The sequence below is a fragment of the Aricia agestis genome, chromosome 9 (genome assembly GCF_905147365.1).
Source record: "Aricia agestis chromosome 9, ilAriAges1.1, whole genome shotgun sequence".
Classification (NCBI taxonomy): Eukaryota; Metazoa; Arthropoda; class Insecta; order Lepidoptera; family Lycaenidae; genus Aricia; species Aricia agestis.
Window position 1 is genome coordinate 14,919,564 of NC_056414.1, and position 17,730 is coordinate 14,937,293.

General features: G+C 37.9%; 1 protein-coding gene across 2 annotated transcripts; it reads left to right on the top strand.

Annotated features, from left to right (window-relative positions):
• LOC121730454 (gamma-2-syntrophin) lies at positions 1 to 16,127 on the top strand. Of its 2 annotated transcripts, none has more exons than XM_042119489.1 (12): positions 1 to 465; positions 1,154 to 1,300; positions 1,754 to 1,913; positions 7,724 to 7,849; positions 10,305 to 10,523; positions 11,058 to 11,128; positions 11,407 to 11,523; positions 12,041 to 12,199; positions 12,659 to 12,892; positions 13,984 to 14,099; positions 14,400 to 14,490; positions 15,365 to 16,127. In XM_042119489.1, the coding sequence occupies exons 1-12, from the start codon at positions 430 to 432 to the stop codon at positions 15,476 to 15,478; spliced, it is 1,590 nt and encodes a 529-aa protein (XP_041975423.1). In that variant the 5' UTR covers positions 1 to 429; the 3' UTR covers positions 15,479 to 16,127. The 2 variants fall into 2 exon arrangements, with proteins under 2 accessions (XP_041975423.1, XP_041975424.1); XM_042119490.1 differs by having other exon boundaries at positions 12,659 to 12,896; positions 15,365 to 15,485.
• The last annotated feature ends 1,603 nt before the right edge of the window (positions 16,128 to 17,730 follow it).

Consider the following 17,730-nt stretch of genomic DNA (forward strand, 5'->3'; position numbering starts at 1 on the left):
AGGTTCGCTTTCTCATGCAAATTCTATTAATTATTTATATTTAAGCGCTATAATTATGGGAAGTGATCATTAAATTCCTATTAGAGTCAAATTAAATGTAAAATGTGAATAATTTATTCAGTAATTGAGTATAAGGTGCCTATGTGAAGTTATCATTTATGATTTGTTTTGGTTTCATTCACGTCTATTGATTTATCGTAAGCCAGTGACCTGTATTTCGTATTTGTTATTTGAATCCCGTAAATAATTAATTAAACTTTATACAGAGTACGGATAACGCATTGCGTTCTCCTGTAGATCAATTGGACTACTAAAATGAACCAACTGTGTGTAAAACTTGTAAAAGAATTATGACATGTCCAACTTGTGAGTGATGAAACGCAGTTTAGATTAAAATATTTGTGATTTCGGTATGGTGATTAAATCATAATGATGACGCCTATCGAGGAGAAAAAAGATGAAAAGGTTTGTGCAGCAAACGGTTTGTAGAAAAACTTTTGCTTACTTACAAGGTTTCTCAGTTCCATAAGCATGGAGAGCTCCCAGAGCCCTATTCTATCAAAATTTCTATCGAAATAAAAAACAGAACAAAGTAAAACATAAAAATAGGAGAGTTCTAAAATTAAATAACTTATATTCATTGTAAATAGTACTTAACTATTATCAATTCTACTAAATTTAATTTTGCAGCTTGTTCCTAAATGATGTGTTACCTTTTTATGTCTAAATACAAATATTATATACTGTACTCGGCGAAACATGGCGGTAGAGGTCATTGAGTCCCTGTAAAACTTGTCATTTTCTATACAAAGCTGCGATTGACAACATCTGACACTTCATTGTCAATCGCAGCTTATATAGAAAATAATAAGTTTTTGACAGGGAGTCAATGACCGCTACCACCATGTTTCGCCGAGCACAGTATAGTTTTTATCAAAATTGATAATATAATGACACTGCAACACCATTCCAGTAAGCAATAATAAAATATGGTTGTCTGGAAGAAACCCCTCAAAGTGGAAAAACCCCCAGTTTGTGCTCTTTCAATAACTTGTTTTTTTCGTACTTTGTATTTTTAGTGAGCAAATAAAGAGTTTGTTATGATTATTAAAACAATATACTTAGCAATTATATCATGGCATAATTATTTCAGATCCGCATGGGAATGGTGCAGGTGTCGGACGGGAAGTCCCGTCCGCGGCCTGCACGATTGCTCCTCACCATGGAGTCTGTCACCGTTCAGAGAGAGGTGGTGGTGCAGCCTCAGCCACCTCGGGACAAAACTGTACCACATGCCAGGGTAAGTCTTTCAAAGCATATTATTTAGTAAACTTGTACTGTACTACATATGCTTGGTAGTTTTTGCTAATAATTTAGAAAATTATAAATTTTATAAATATATTTTTTATATTTATAAGTAGATAAATTATAAGTTTTATGTTTATAAGTTAGATTTAAAACACATATACAACGCTACAACTCCCAAGCGGCCACAGTGGCCGCAAGAACAACAGATTTCCAAGAATCCGCGATTGAAGGAGAAAATTTTATAGAACATTAATTTTATTTTAGGCATTGTATTTACAATCCATTGTGATATCTTGCATATTTGTACAACTTCCACTTGGCGGGCTTTAATTCTAGTAATTATTTTACATAATTTAATTTACATTTTTATAGATATTTCATATATATTATAGTACCTCAATAGCTTGCGCTGAATATCTTATTAAATTAACTTATATTTATTCAGGAGCGAATGGTGCAAATAACTCGGCAGAAGGTTGGCGGACTCGGTCTTAGCATAAAAGGTGGGGCTGAGCACAAGCTGCCCATACTCATATCCAAAATATATAAGGACCAAGCAGCTGATCAGACTGGCCAGCTGTTTGTTGGTGATGCTGTTATCAAAGGTACCTATTATGACTGTAGTCTATTGGTAATTGGTATCCATGCTTATAATATAAGTTTGAATTGAATTATCAACATACAGTAAACACTTAAATGTTAAGACTGTTTTAATATCCAAGAGTACTTAAAAATTTATGAATGAATTTATAAAGTAGAATAATAATTCTACTTTATAAATTCATTCACATTCATTTTCACAACTTGATGGTACTTCCCTTACCATTTTTCTGGATAGTAAGTAATAACTTACCATCCAGAAAAATGGTAAGGGAAGTACCATCGAGGAATTTGATTCCTATGCAATTGACAGACCAAGGTTATTTGGTCGAATATGTCAATTCAATGTTAATTGTGATCTCTCAGCTGGGTTTGACGTAACGCAACCAAACTACTTAGGTCCTCGATTTGCATAGGAATCAACTTCTCTGATAGTACATGTCTTTCAGCTGAATAACTTAAAAAAAAACTTTCGAACTATTCTTTTACATATCCCATGGCATATGTCTAAAGTTAAGTCTTGAAAGAGATTCTAAGTGTCTGTAAAACTGATTGTCATGCTATTGGCTTTTCTAAAATATATAAATTCACATAGTGACGGAACGCATGTTGGCGGGCCGCATTTTTCATACGTTTTATGACCGAGTGCGTAACTGGCGATAAACCATACGTTATGACCGGCCACATTTCCTGTACAGATGTTTAGGAAATGCGGCCGGTCATAATAAGCGCGTGACTTCAGTCTTAAGATTACTCTAAACATGCCTAAGGGCTTTCTATACCTAGGGTCGCATAACATAGTTCGTGTCGATCGTCGCCCAGTGAATGGTCATTAGCGTGGTGGAAACTCGGAATTAGGGTCAATGGGAGTGCTCAAATAGTTACGTTAATTGACTCGTTACTGGCTCCGGCTTCGATACCGATTATAACATACTACATTTAAATGTTATTATGTGTTATAATAAACCAATTTGGTGTTTTGCTAGCTACTTAATAACTTAATGTTCGCGGCAACATTAAGTTCAGTTAAGTTCTATCTGTTAAAATACAGTATATACTTCATTAGAATAGTACTTTTTCGGGCAAAGCAAAATTTTAACCAGGGCCCGTACCACGAAACGGTTTTGAGACTCAAACAATCGTACGAGAATGTTGCGTCCTACTGTAACAAACGTGAAATGACGTTGTTAGAGCAGGACGTGGCATTCTCGTCCGATTGTTCGTTTGTATTTATAGACGTATTGAGTCTCAAAACCGTTGCGTGGTACGGGCCCTGAGCCAAGGCTCTACTAATATCCTCTATAACTCCACTCATCCCATTACTATCCATTATCCATACTTCCATACTAATATTATAAATGCGAAAGTATCTCTATCTGTCTGTCTCGCTTTCACGCCACAATTGCTAAACCGATTATAATAAAATTTTGTACACAGTCTAGAGTATGAGGTTTTACGACGCTTTGAAATTTGACACCAATTTTGTTTATTATTAGATAGATTTTAAGGAAACCCACATCCCACACGGCATATGAAACAAGGGCCCAATTGAGAGCCGTCTTCGGTGAACAGTTTATCTCACATTTTGGGGTCGTCAATTGGCCGCCAAGATCGTGTGATTTAACGCCTTTGGACTATTTCTTGTGGGGCCATGTTAAGGCTCATGTCTACCAGGGATAAACCAGCAGTCCAGCAACGATTGACGCACTGGCAGCCAATATTGAAGCATTTATTCGTGAAATACCGGTCGATATGTTGGAGAGAGTGTGCCAAAATTGGACCTTGCGCATGGACCATCTAAAGCGGAGCCACGGCCAACATTTGCGTGAAATCATCTTTAAACATTAATTTTAACTTTGTATTTATCATACTATCTATTCCAATACAGATTTGATAATTTTTTAATTTTTTTTTTTTAAACAAATCATATAGGTACCTACCTCTTAAAAATCACCTTTTATTAAAATAATAAATTAAGGGGAGCTCCCATACAAAAACACAATTTTTCGCCTATTTTTCCTCTATAACGGTACAGAACCCTTCGTGCGCGAGTTCGACTCGCACTTGGCCGATTATTAATATGAACCGTACATAAATAAACAGCGTCGCTACCGTTGAAATCATAGTCGTACTATACAAGGGTTGAATAAAGTCGGTCATGATATAAAAGGATTGATAACACTTGTTTGGCTTTAAATACAATAAGTGCATTACACAGGCGCCGCATGCATATAATCTAGCTTTGACATTAATTAAATACGAAATAAACTGAAACAATCCTTTTATTGTAGCCTGGCACATGATATTCAGTCACGCGATGTTTTTATATTGCGGTATTTATGTTACGCTCAAAGACCGAAAACGCTCAATGAGCGAAAAAATGGCTCACAACGCGTTGTGGTCATAGTGAAACAGCCACGACGCGAATTTCGCGTCGTGGCCCTAGTAAAAACGGCCACGACGCGTTCTGGTAATCACAGAAATACCACATAGCGAAATTCGTGTCGTGGCTGACGTGCTATTCGACCACAACGCGTTGTGGTAATCGAGAAAAGCCATGACAACGCGTCATGGCTTTAGCATTGAGCATTTAAAAACAGCCACGACGCGAATCCGTGTTGTGGCCCTAATGAAAACGACCACTACGCGTTCTGGTAATCACAGAAATACCACATAGCGAAATTCGTGTCGTGGCTGACGTGCTATTCGACCACAACGCGTTGTGGTAATCGAGAAAAGCCATGACAACGCGTCATGGCTTTAGCATTGAGCATTTAAAAACAGCCACGACGCGAATCCGTGTTGTGGCCCTAATGAAAACGACCACTACGCGTTCTGAAACCAGGCTAGTTACTCAGGAGTAATTTGATAGCGCCCAAGCGTGAGGTTATACGTGGGAGAGCCATGCTTCGGCACAAATGGGCCGGCTCGACCGGAGAAATACCACGTTCTCACAAAAAACCGGCGTGAAACAGCGCTTGCGCTGTTTCACGCCGGTTTTTACGCCGGTTACGGTTTTTACGGTTTTCACGCCGAGTAAGTGAGTTTACTGGAGGCCCAATTCCCTACCCTATTCCTTTCCCTACCCTCCCCTATTCCCTTCCCATCCCTACCCTCCCCTATTACCCTATTCCCTCTTAAAAGGCCGGTAACGCACCTGCAGCTCTTCTGATGCTGCGAGTGTCCATGGGCGATGGAAGTTGCTTTCCATCAGGTGACCCGTTTGCTCGTTTGCCCCTTTATTTCATTAAAAAAATTATTTTATAGTGCCCAAGAGTGTGCGCAATACACAAGAGCACTCTGGTTTCAATGAAACCAGGCCAGTTGAGCAGAAGTTATTTCATAGTGCCCAAGTGTGTGTGCAATACACAAGAGCACTCTGGTTTCAATGAAGCCAGGCCAGGTACGCATGAGTTATTTTATAGTGCCCAAGTGTGTGCGCAATACACAAGAGCACTCTGGTTTTAATGAAACCAGGCCAATTAAGCAGGAGTAATTTTATAGTGCCCAAGTGTGTGCGCAATACACAAGAGCACTCTGGTTTTAATGAAACCAGGCCAATTAAGCAGGAGTAATTTTATAGTGCCCAAGTGTGTGCGCAGTACACAAAAGCACTATTCTTTACTCTCATAACCCAATGGAGCGCTGGCGAAAGATCAGGTGCAGGACCGACTTTTACACGCGCACACACGTGGGCACTATAAAATTACTTCTGCGTAACTGGCCTGGTTTCATCGAAACCAGAATGCTCTTGTGTATTGCGCACGCACTTGGGCACTATAAAAAATTACTCCTGCGTAACTGGCCTGGTTTCATTGAAACCAGAGTGCTCTTGTGTATTGCGCACACACTTGGGCACTATAAAATTACCCCTGCGTAACTGGCCTAGTTTCATTGAAACCAGAGTGCTCTTGTGTATTGCGCACACACTTGGGCACTATAAAATTACTCCTGCGTAACACGGCCTGGTTTCAGAACGCGTCGTGGCCGTTTTCATTAGGGCCACAACATTAATTCGCTGTTTTTAAATGCTCAGAACGCGTCTTGGTTTTACTCGATTACCACAACGCGTTGTGGTCGAATAGCACATCAGCCACGACACGAATTTCGCTTTGTTGTATTTCTGTGATTACCACAACGCGTCGTGGCCGTTTTCACTAGGGCCACGACGCGAATTTCGCGTCGTGATCGTTTCACTATTACCACAACGCGTTGTGAGCCATTTTTTCGCTCACTGAGCTTTTTCGGTCTTTGAGCGTAACATTTATAATGTTATTTATTAGGTTCTCGCGGCATTCAAATACATAAGTTAGAGATTATTAAATCTATATAAAGCAAGCTGTGAACGTAATTTAAAGTTAAGGTAAAATTTGTTCAGACAGTGTTGAATGATTTTGTGTGAAGATTGATAAGAAAATAATTGTCTGTTTGATTATAAATGATTATGAGCTAAGACTGTCATGAGTGTCATCAAATCCCATGTATCATGTATGTTGATGATTTATGATTAGTATATACTTAAGTAAACCAAAGTAGGTTGTTAACTCAAGAGAATAAAATATAGTTTTGATAAAGTTTATTTTTGGGATTATGGTATTCATATTTTTTTTATTTGCTTCAAAAGTGGTTAATAAGAAGTGTCATAAGTCAATAACAAAACATGAACACCTATATTATGACGTCCATAGGCCGGGATACCCGGCGAGAATTGAAATAAAACGTTTCACTTTTCAGTGAACTAAGAACGGCGTGAGGAGAAAGAGGCAGAAACCCAACCCAAAACTCATCGGCGAGTGAGACAGAATGAGATATACTGTGTTAGCCTGCCCCTTGACGATCAAGTGGGCAAGTAGTCCAGACTCCAGACCTACAATAATATTGAACAATATCACGTATTGCGTAGTAAGGCCGTCTAGGGTTGATATTGAACATCGCGCGCCTTCATACCCCATTCAAGTTAGACATTTGAGATTGCATAAATTAGCACCATGCTGATAATCGGTAATTTATTGTTTAAGACATGATTAAAAATTAAATTTGAAAGTTCCCCATAATTCCCTTGTGTGACAAAACGAAATACCCAAACGACGATTACAACTTTAACAAATTTTTGAATCGTTATATTTCAAAAATGGTGGCTCTTAGGGAATAAAATATTGATCCATTTTTTGTAGATCATTTTATGACCTACAATTTTGTTTTAAGCATTTTTATGAAAAAATTTACCGTTTTGCTAAAAATCTTGAAAAACAAATTTTTTGGACCTTTGACCTTCAGTAAAAAAAATCCATACAGGTTAACTATGGGGAACTTTCAAATATCATTTCTAATCATATTAAAAACAATATTACTGATTTTTATCTTGGTGCAAAATGCAACCTCAAAATGTCTAACGGCCGTTCCCAATATTTGATCTATCTCTGGTTTTGCCCTACTAGAGATAAAAATAGCTCACATTAGACATTAGAGACATATATTTTATGTCAATTGTGAGCTATTCCTATCTCTAGTAGGGCAAAACCAGAGATAGATCAAATATTGGGAACGGCCGTAAGTTGACTGGTGTATGGGTTAGGACTTAAGACAATAAAATTGCTCGCCTATATCACGCTTCAATTTTATTGAACAGTTTATTTGACAATTAATAGATTGAAGGCGTGCGATGTTCAAAATCAACCCTAGATGCCAGACGGTCAATAATATTAGGTATGTAATATATGTATTTGTATATTGCGCAACAAAATTGCTCGTCTACGGGCCGGCTAAAACTCAAGATATTTATATTTTTAAATTGTAATAATGTGTATCGTTTCAGTGAACGGCGAGTACATAACTGCGTGCAAGCACGACGACGCGGTCAACATCCTCCGTAACGCCGGCGACATTGTCGTGCTCACCGTCAAACACTACCGCGCCGCCACGCCCTTCCTGCAGAAACAGGGTACGATTGTTACATCCCAAGTCAGAGTACTATCAGGGCCGGATTTATGTTTTTAGTGTTCCGTATCCAAATGTAAAAACGGGACCCTATTACTAAGACTTCGATGTCTGTCTGTCCGTCCGTCTGTCTGTCTGTCCGTCTGTCTGTCTGTCTGTCAGCAGGCTGTATCTCAAGAACCGCTATAGCTAGATTTCTGAAATTTTCACAGATTGTGTATATCTGTTGCCGCTATAAATAAAATAAATTCGATTTTTAAGGGGGACTCTCATACAACAAACGTAATATTTTGCAATTTTATGCTCGATAGCAATAATGGCAATAGGTAGGCACTTGAAATGTTCACAAAATACTCAGATGTATTTATACTTTAATATTTAATAATAATTATGCTCGGGCCACACTAACGAGAAATGCCGTTAATTATCGCGATAATGCTAATACTTGTTAAAGCATTATCGTCTTTAATTAGTGGCATGTTAAGGCGATAATGCTATAACATGTTTTAGAATTAACGGCGTTTCTCGTTAATGTGGCCCGAGCATTAGATAGACAATTGTGGGAGAGTTTAGGGGAGGCCTTTGCCATAAGGCAATCAGATTTAGTTAAGAAAATTTAATATTGTATAAAGTATATAAATGTAAAAGAAACAAATGTAAGTGTCTGAATAAAGGCTTATTTTATTTTTATTTTATTATTTAATAATAAAATTTAAATAAAATAAATAATTAAGGTGGGCTTCCATACAAAAAAACACATTTTTTACCTAAATTTGCTTTTTAATGGTACGGAACCTTTCATGCTCGAGTCCAACTCACACTTGGCCGATTTTTTTATGAGTATAGGCCACTTTAATTTTGCCGCCCCTATGTATGAACTCTGCCGCCACACTGTCACCCTGCCCTAGGACGCCATAGGACTCTGCCGCCCATAGGCCATGGCCTATACTGCCTATTAAATCCAGACCTGAGTACCTACTATAATTATTGTCTGTAGGTTTACCGCTGTAGAATTGACCTTCCTGCTGAAACAGGGTATGATTGTTACATCCGATATCAGTAGGGCTACTACGAAACTGTTTTGAGACTCAAACAATCTGACGAGAATGCCGCGTCCTGCTCTAACAACGTCATTTCTCGTTTGTTACAGTAGGACGCGGCATTCTTGTACGATTGTTTGAGCCTCAAAACGGTTTCATGGTAGGTACGGCCCCAGGGTACTATTGTCTGTAGGCTTACCATGAAAGAATAGATATTCGTGACAGATTTTAGGGACGAAACAACTGATTTACTTTGTCAATGCGTCTCTTTGTATGTTCCTCTATGAAAAAGTATATAATTATGATAGCCATAGCCTGATTTTCCTGAAGAAACTTCTTCTTTAAATATTTGTTAAATTGCAATAAACATTATTCACAATGTGAGAACATACTTAAAATATTCATTCGACATAATTTGTTTGTTTGGCTTGCTAGGCAATTTAAAATAATATCTCATAATTTATAAAACACGCAATAATAACATTAATTGCTGCGAACTAGGCATATTCCCATAATTAATCTATACTATATATACTAATAATATTATAAATGCGAAAGTATCTCTGTCTGTCTGTCTGTCTGTCTCGCTTTCACGCCAAAACTACCGAACCGATTGTAATGAAATTTTGTATACAGATACTCTTAAGCCTGAGAAAGGACATAGGCTACTTTTTTACTGGAAAAAAGGGTTGTAAGGGGGTGAAAATACGAAAATTTGTCTCTTACATCGCGCTAACGCTTGCCCAACATCTTTCTGTAAGAGATGGTATCAACATAATATATTTGAGTTCCGATTTTTTTCTATTGTTATTTTATTCGATTGTTATTTTTTTTTACGTAATTAATAAGTCAGTACTTTATATTATATACAGTGACGTAACCTTAAACCTATCAATGATAAATAGTTTATGGGTAAAGTTGTGTAATTGGGGGGCTAAATAAGCTTTAAAATTTGGCATAAAATATAAAGTTTAATTTAAAAAAATGAAATATTATGTGCACAATGCACAGCTGTTTTGATTTAAGGGGTACCAGGGTTTTTTTTTTATAAAAGCTTTTGACACCAATTTTGTTGACATCGCTCGCTATAACTGAAGTCCACGCGGACGAAGTCGCGGGCAACAGCTAGTAATTTCATAAAGTTAATGAACTTACAACAAGGTTTGTTACATAAGAAAATTTTGTCCTTGTAGTTTTTTTAACAATAATAGATTAAAATGAAGTATATTATCGATCTCTTATATATAACCTGTAGTTTAGTCTATACGTTATCGCTCGCACTATAGACAAATCCATACCCAAACAGTAAGAACCGTGGACAGATTATTGATATTTTCTGTAGCATGTTTCTTTACTCTTAAGAGAGACCTTTTCTCAGTAGTGAAATGACCTAGAAAATAAACACAATTCTTCTTACAGCTGATGGCGCGTCCGACACGGACAGCAGTACAGGCGACGACCATCCGTCACACAAGCCGGACGCCAACTGCAATACTGAGACCAACGGTGGATGGCAGAGCGCTGATGATAGTAGACCTGGCAGCGCGGGCTCCGCTCGCTCCCGACCTCCCTCTGTCGCATCTGACCGTCTCACCGAGAACCGAACTGAGACTAGGGAGTGGGTGGACGTTGTATCCGGTAAGTTTGTAGTTTGTACGCATACGTGCACGCACGGTACGTATACGTACGTGACGTCGAGCGTACGACAGCAGCTGAAGCTGAAAGTAGAGAATTAGTTCGTATAGTGTGTGCTGAGTATGTACGCATACGCACACAAATAAACGCGTAAGTGCTCACTAAACACATTTTATATACCATCGAGGAAATTGATTCCTAGGCAGTTGACAGACCAACGTCATTTGGTCGGATCAAACGGTTCGAATCGGTCGGTTGGGTTTGGGTTTTGACGTAACGCGACCAAACTACGTAGGTCCCCCATCTGCCTAGGAATCAACTTCTCTGATAGTATGGATACATCGACACTAAGGCCAAAGGTGGTCACAAGAATATACCTCTACTGGCCCTTGGAGGCGATTTATACGTGTTAAAAAATTACATTTGCATAAAGACACACGCATTCAGGTGTATTACTAAGTAATACTAAGTATTATAGTTTTATATAAGATTATACGTACGTAATGTTTCAGTGAAGATACGTACGTAATGTTTCAGTGCCGCTGATGATGGGCTACGTAACCAGATACGTGTTTGGCACGGACAAGCTGAGACCTGGAGCCTTTGAGGTAAGAAAATAAAATAAAAAGTTGATAATAATTATTATTATCAATATCGGGAATATTATATTCCCGAGACGCGATATTATTTGACAATGCGTCACTTACGGCAAATCACCTCTTGCGGCGTGGTACGTTCCTTTTTTAACCCACCAATCCCCAAGCGGCAACCGGCTGCCGCATAACAATTGAAAATCTATTGTGTCTGCGATACCCACGATGGAGGTGCTACATATGAACTTTTGTTTGTACCAAATAAAGTTCAAATTCAAACATTTGTCATGCAGGTTCGCGGCGCGCGGCCGCATATAACGTCGGGCGTGATCCACGTGGAGGATCCGGCGGCGCTCTCGCACTGGCTCAAGAGCATCTCAGATAACATCATGGGCCTCACCAACCTGCAGGTTTGGATTTAGTTTATTATAAAAATATCTAAGCTGTCCCCCTTACCAATATTTTGTACCTACAATAGATGCGCTCTACAATATTTTTTTTGTCCTGATACATTGGAAAATTTGCTTGAAAGACAAAACATTATAATATTATCTCTTACGAGTAGCAGTAGACGCAACATGGTGCCAATCGATTCGATATTAGTTATTGAATATTATTTATTATAATATGTACAAAATCAAAAATGTTAATACAAATCTATCCTCTATCTATCCTTAAATTAGCAAAAGCCTTATATAGGCTTTGGCTAATTTAAGAAAGCAGGCGTAGGACTTGTTTTACCACTTTCTGATAAAGTGCCGAATAGGCTATTCCCTACTTTTTTGACAGATTCTCCATACTTGATTTGTCAAGTTAATTGGTGAATAGCCTATTCGTCACTTATCTTATCAGGAAGTGGTGAAACAGGCCCGTAGGGTCATAAATATTTTAACTTTTGATACTAATCTTCTTTATCCAAATATCCAGATGAAGCTGCTAAACCGGCACTTAGCGGCTGGCGAGCGTATCGAGTACATGGGCTGGGTGCACGAAGGCGTGGTGTCGCCCGCGCAGCCCTGGCAGACCTACCGTCCGCGGTTCCTCGTGCTAAAGGGCACTGACGTCATGCTGTTCGATGTGCCACCGGTTAGTACCCCCCTGACAGATATGGTGCCACTGGTGTGTACCCCTGACAGGTATAGTGCCACCGGTGAGTATCCCTGACAGATTGTGCCATCGGTGAACACCCCTGACAAAGATTGTGCCTCTGGTAAGCACCCCTGACAGCTTAACTAATGCGTTGCGATCGATAAGTACCCATAAAGCTACAACAACGTTCTTTATCTATCAATTAGAGACGACATGATATTCACTTAAACGCCATGCCATATCAATGTACCGAAACAATAAAGCGACGCCGAAAAATAATGTAATATGATGCAGATAGCAGGCAGTTATTTCCCACAGTATCCTTATTTGTAACGTGTTATATCCCTAGCCTACACCAATGCGCCCTACTGCATACGACGTTTCACAAATTCTTCCACTTGGTCCGTTTATACGCTATTTAAACTACATTTCCAATTTCCCATTCTCCATTTACAGATGAACACAAGCGAGCTAGCGAAATGCCCGGAAAGCCTCAAGGTGTACGCGACACTATTCCGAAGCGTGAAAGAGAGCGAGACGGTGGACTGGCGGCAGCACTGCTTCCTCCTACAGTCCGGGGCCGCCGGAGCGCCGCACCCGCGGTACTTCAGCGCTGACACCCGCCATGAGTTGTTGCGCCTGGACGCCGCGTGGACCGCGTGTTTGGTCGCCGCTGTGGTGCGACTCGGCGTGAGTTATAGTTCAGTGTGCAAGACTGGGATAGATGAGTTTAGATTAAAAATTACACCGAATCGGGACGGGAGTATATTCACATGAATGCCGTTTCTACCATAAAGTTAATATACCTAGCGGAATAGAGCAACAATCTCGAGCTGTCAAACGAAAACGAAAATGATTTACATCCGTGAGTAAAATAGGTGTACGTATTCACTTACACAAGCATGATTGAACATGAATTCTATGAGATTAAACTGTCAACGTGCCAATAAGTGCCGACTGGACGTTTATATTAATATTAACTTTATGGGTTTCTACTGACTCAAACGTCATACATAATTTAAGAGCGTAGTCACGTTGCTCCGTTGCGCTGCGGAGCGTTATGTCGTTGTAAAGAAATAACGCCATGTATGCTAAGTCTTTGTATCGACGTACTACAACATGATACAAGACGGTGACACGCACGCGGTGAAACGTCGCCGCTTCGTTAACATAATACAGGGTGCAATTAAACGTTCCTGCCAAATTTTGATATATTGATCCTTGTTAACGTCTGTAATCTTAAAATAATATAGTGTACCTGTAAAAATATTTTGTAGCAGATGTATTGTTGTTTCAATCAATTATTATTATTGTTAAAAATAAAAATACACGTATTTTTTCTTTTATAATCACTCAGTACTAAAATTTTGAGAAATAGCTTCCGAAAGTTATCCCAAAAAACACTACAATTAATTAATGGACACGACGCGTCGCCCGCGCGTGACATGCCCCTGCGTTCGCGCCTCCCCCCGCGTCACCCCCGCTCATTCCCCCGCGCTGCGAGTGACCGTTCTGCAACGATTTTTAATGAGATAAAATATGTAATTAAAAAAATAATAACACTACATTTTTTTGGTTCAATGGATTCTCCTAATGATACCTAAGACCTGGAAAAAATTTGGCAGGAAGGTTTAATTACTGTATAACGCGACGAAGCAATGTAACCTCGATCCAACGTGCTATGTCGCATCTCGCTTTATTGCGGTACGTTGTCTCGCTCTAGTACTTTTTTGTGGTTCACGGCATGAGTTTGCTTAAATCCTATTGTATGTATATTACAGAAGAAGACGTTCACGGTGGTGCACGGCGGTCGCGCTGCGGGCCTGACGCTGGACTGGGCGAGCGGGTTCTCACTCAGCGAGGGAACGCCCGGCGCGCCGCCAGTCTGGTCATACAGGTACCACATTTCAAAGACTAATACAGATAGCGTGAATACTAAACTAATTGTACGCCGAACGAAGTCTACGGGTCCAATATATAGTAAGTAAATCTGAGAACACAAAAAAAATAGTTATATGAGAGTTAAATTTTTAAGTAGACATTGTTTTGTATTAGGCAAAAATTCTAAATAGTTTATCTGGTTTCTGTAACTTAGTATGACTGTAACTTAGTGTAAATTACTAAACAGGCACTAAATAATTACTATAATCTTACTTTTCCTAAGAAAATAAAATAAATAATAACACTGATTTTTCAGGTTTTCGCAGCTGCGAGGCTCAAGCGACGACGGGAAGTCTAAATTAAAGTTGCATTTTCAAGACTCCGAGACCAAAGTTATAGAGACGAAAGTGAGTACTGAATCGTCAACAAAACATTCCGCATGCATAAACACACGCACCCTTACGTGCACAAGTACACGCACACACACACGCTAAAACAAGCGCAAAATGCATACGCCCGCACACACTTACTAACGCTTGTATTAATACCATAAAGTTAATATACCTAGCGGAATAGAGAAACAAAGACCTGAGCAAGCAAGATGTCACTATCAGTTACACTGCATCGTCACACATGACGTCGTAAAAAGACACATTAAAGCAGAACACGCAGACGTCCAGTCGGCATTTATCGGCACATTGACAATTTAACCTCATAGAATTCATGTTCAATCATGCTTGTGTAAGTGTATACGTACACATATTTTTACACACAGATGTAAACCAATTTCCGTTTCGTTTGACAGCTCGAGATTGTTGCTCTATTCCGCTAGGTATAATAACTTTATGATTAATACAGAGCTTCAGCTCTTTAGCTTATTAATCCCTATTACACCCCCTTATTTTTGCATCGGCTAGAAATCAAATATTTTTTCTTGAGAGTAAAAAATTTACGCTTATAATCACGGTGAGCGAAGGGAGCCCTACCCCTAGTATATCCCACAACCTCAGCACTTTTGTGGTACACTTTGCGGAAAAACTATCACGCCTATTATTTTGTGCTTTAACATTGTATTTTTTATTAATACGTAGATGTGTTATTATCAGTCAGCCAATGTTTGTTTACTATTAAAATATAAAAATTGCCTTATTATTACCACGCAAAAAAACAACGCGAGCCCTCACAAAGCTCGGCTTTTATCTAGTTTAGCGAAACTTGACATTAATTTACTGTTTTCTTCTACCCCGTGTAAACTATAACAAATTGATATGAATGTTTCAGGAGTTGGAGTGTCAGATCCTACAGAGCCTGCTGTTCTGTATGCACGCGTTCCTCACGGCCAAGGTCGCGTCAGTGGACCCCGCTTTCCTCGCCTCCATACACCAGTCCAACTGAATCTGTCCCGCTCTATCAGGTACAACGAGATAGAGATAGACTATATGCGACACATGTCCCGCTCGACAAGAAGATAGAGATAGACTACATCTATGCAGTTTGTAAGTGATTTAATCTTTGAGGCGTAAGAAGATATAGGGATAGACTATTTGTAAGAAATTACAAGGATGTTATGGTTTACAATGTATAACATGGGGTAATTAGCATGTGGTTGTGTCAACAATGCTCTGTCTCTCTCATTATTACGAAATAAAACAAGGACAGACTATATTATACAATTACAAAACAACAAAATATATAAAACTATCCTTGAATTCGCTACTAAAAATATTTCAGTATCGTCTCTATATCCCTAGTAAATTTGGTGTCATGTAACAAAAATACTTGTCTAAAATTACATCGAAATCAATATTATGTACTGAGGGTACTCATCATTATAAATGTGTTGATTATTTGTAAATTATAAACTGTCTCAATTTATATTGCCTTCGTAGTGTTAGAATTTCGTTTGTAACGTATGTAAAACGATTTGTTGGTGAAACGACGTTGAAATTAGTCTAAAATATTTATCGATTGGTTATTTAAAATTATTGTGCAATATACGAATTGTAAATATATGAGCGAATGGAGTGTTCGATCCTTGCTAAAACTTTAAAGACTTACTTTTATATATTTTAACATTTTAAAGGCATATTGACAATTCTAAATATAATTTAATTAGGCCTAAATATTTGCAGCGAATTCTAACTTAAACATAATTTAAAATAAAATATTTCGCCCCCACATTTTTGATTATTATATTATTCTTAAATAAAATTTATTATATTAATATTAGGAATAATTTTAAAACGCTGTATATCTTGGATTATAATGCAATTAAATATTATAAACACTTTTAAATTTTTGTGCTTAGTCTATATTTTAAAGCGACTTTCTTATAAAATGTATGTTCTTTTGCATCTAAGAATATTTAATTATATTTAATTACGACGATGAACTGAAAATCGAATATTTTAATTCTTAACACGATCTGTAGCTTGTGTAATTTAAATATTTAAGTAATAGGTTTTGAATAGAACCGCATAATAATTTTCTTAAAATATCTAAGCAGTTTTTAAATTATTATTACAACTCCTATGCTACCGTAACACAAGTATTTTATATTAGTATTTAAAATAGTTTTTAAAATATTTTAACAGAGCTAGTGACCAGTTTGAGTTCTTAGACACCATAGATATTAAATGTCCTATGTAACGCCTACCAAAACTAATAGATGCTATATTTTCAATTGACATAGATTTTTCCAGTATTTTCCTGTCCAGTATTTAATATGAATAAATTTGTATTTGAGGTATTTTGTAGCATGTAAACTATATTAATTTATAATTCAATAATCCTTTGTATATTATAATATACAAGATGACGCCCGCAACTCCGTTGCGCCAAAACTCGTTTATCGCGCGGGAACCGTACATTTTCCGGGACAAAAAGTATCCTATGTCCTTTCCAGGGACTTAAAGTATCTCCATGCCAAATTTCAGCAAAATCGGTTCAGCGGTTTGGGCGTGAAGAGGTAACAGATAGACGGACAGACACACTTTTGCATTTATAATATTAGTATGGATGTGTGCATTATGACTGAAAACGTAGATATGTACTAGTATAAACTTAGCGCAGTCAGTAGCTCTACCATGAGTTTAAAGCTATAGTATTTTTCGATACTCGATACCGACTACGTAAATTTTTAGTATGGCAAATTTTACAGCGCCACTAGCGGTCACTTGCGAAACTAAAATTGCCATACTAAATTATTTACGTAGTCGGTATCGAGTATCGATAAATACTATAGCTTTAAACTCATGGTACAGCTACAGTAGGATTAAAAACCGAATGTTAATGACCTCAAAGGGACCTATCCTATTTTTATTTTTTTTAATCACCTTTAAAAATAATAATGTTTCAATTTTAACTGCATATGCCTCAAATATAAAACGTAGCAACTTTTGCGCTTGCGTCATATCATTAAACTTAAGTAAATTATATATTTATTGAGAGATGAAATGAAATTAATTTTCAGATTGTTTGTTGGAAAAATTTAAATATTTTATCTTGTCGATCTGTTTTCTAGGATATGTCTATGAGTGCATAGTTTTATAGAATCTTATTGATCTTATGCGATGCATGCGTGTTGAATACAATAGCTAGATGTATAGTCCTAGCCACGAGATACGCAACAAAAATGAACCTTTTCA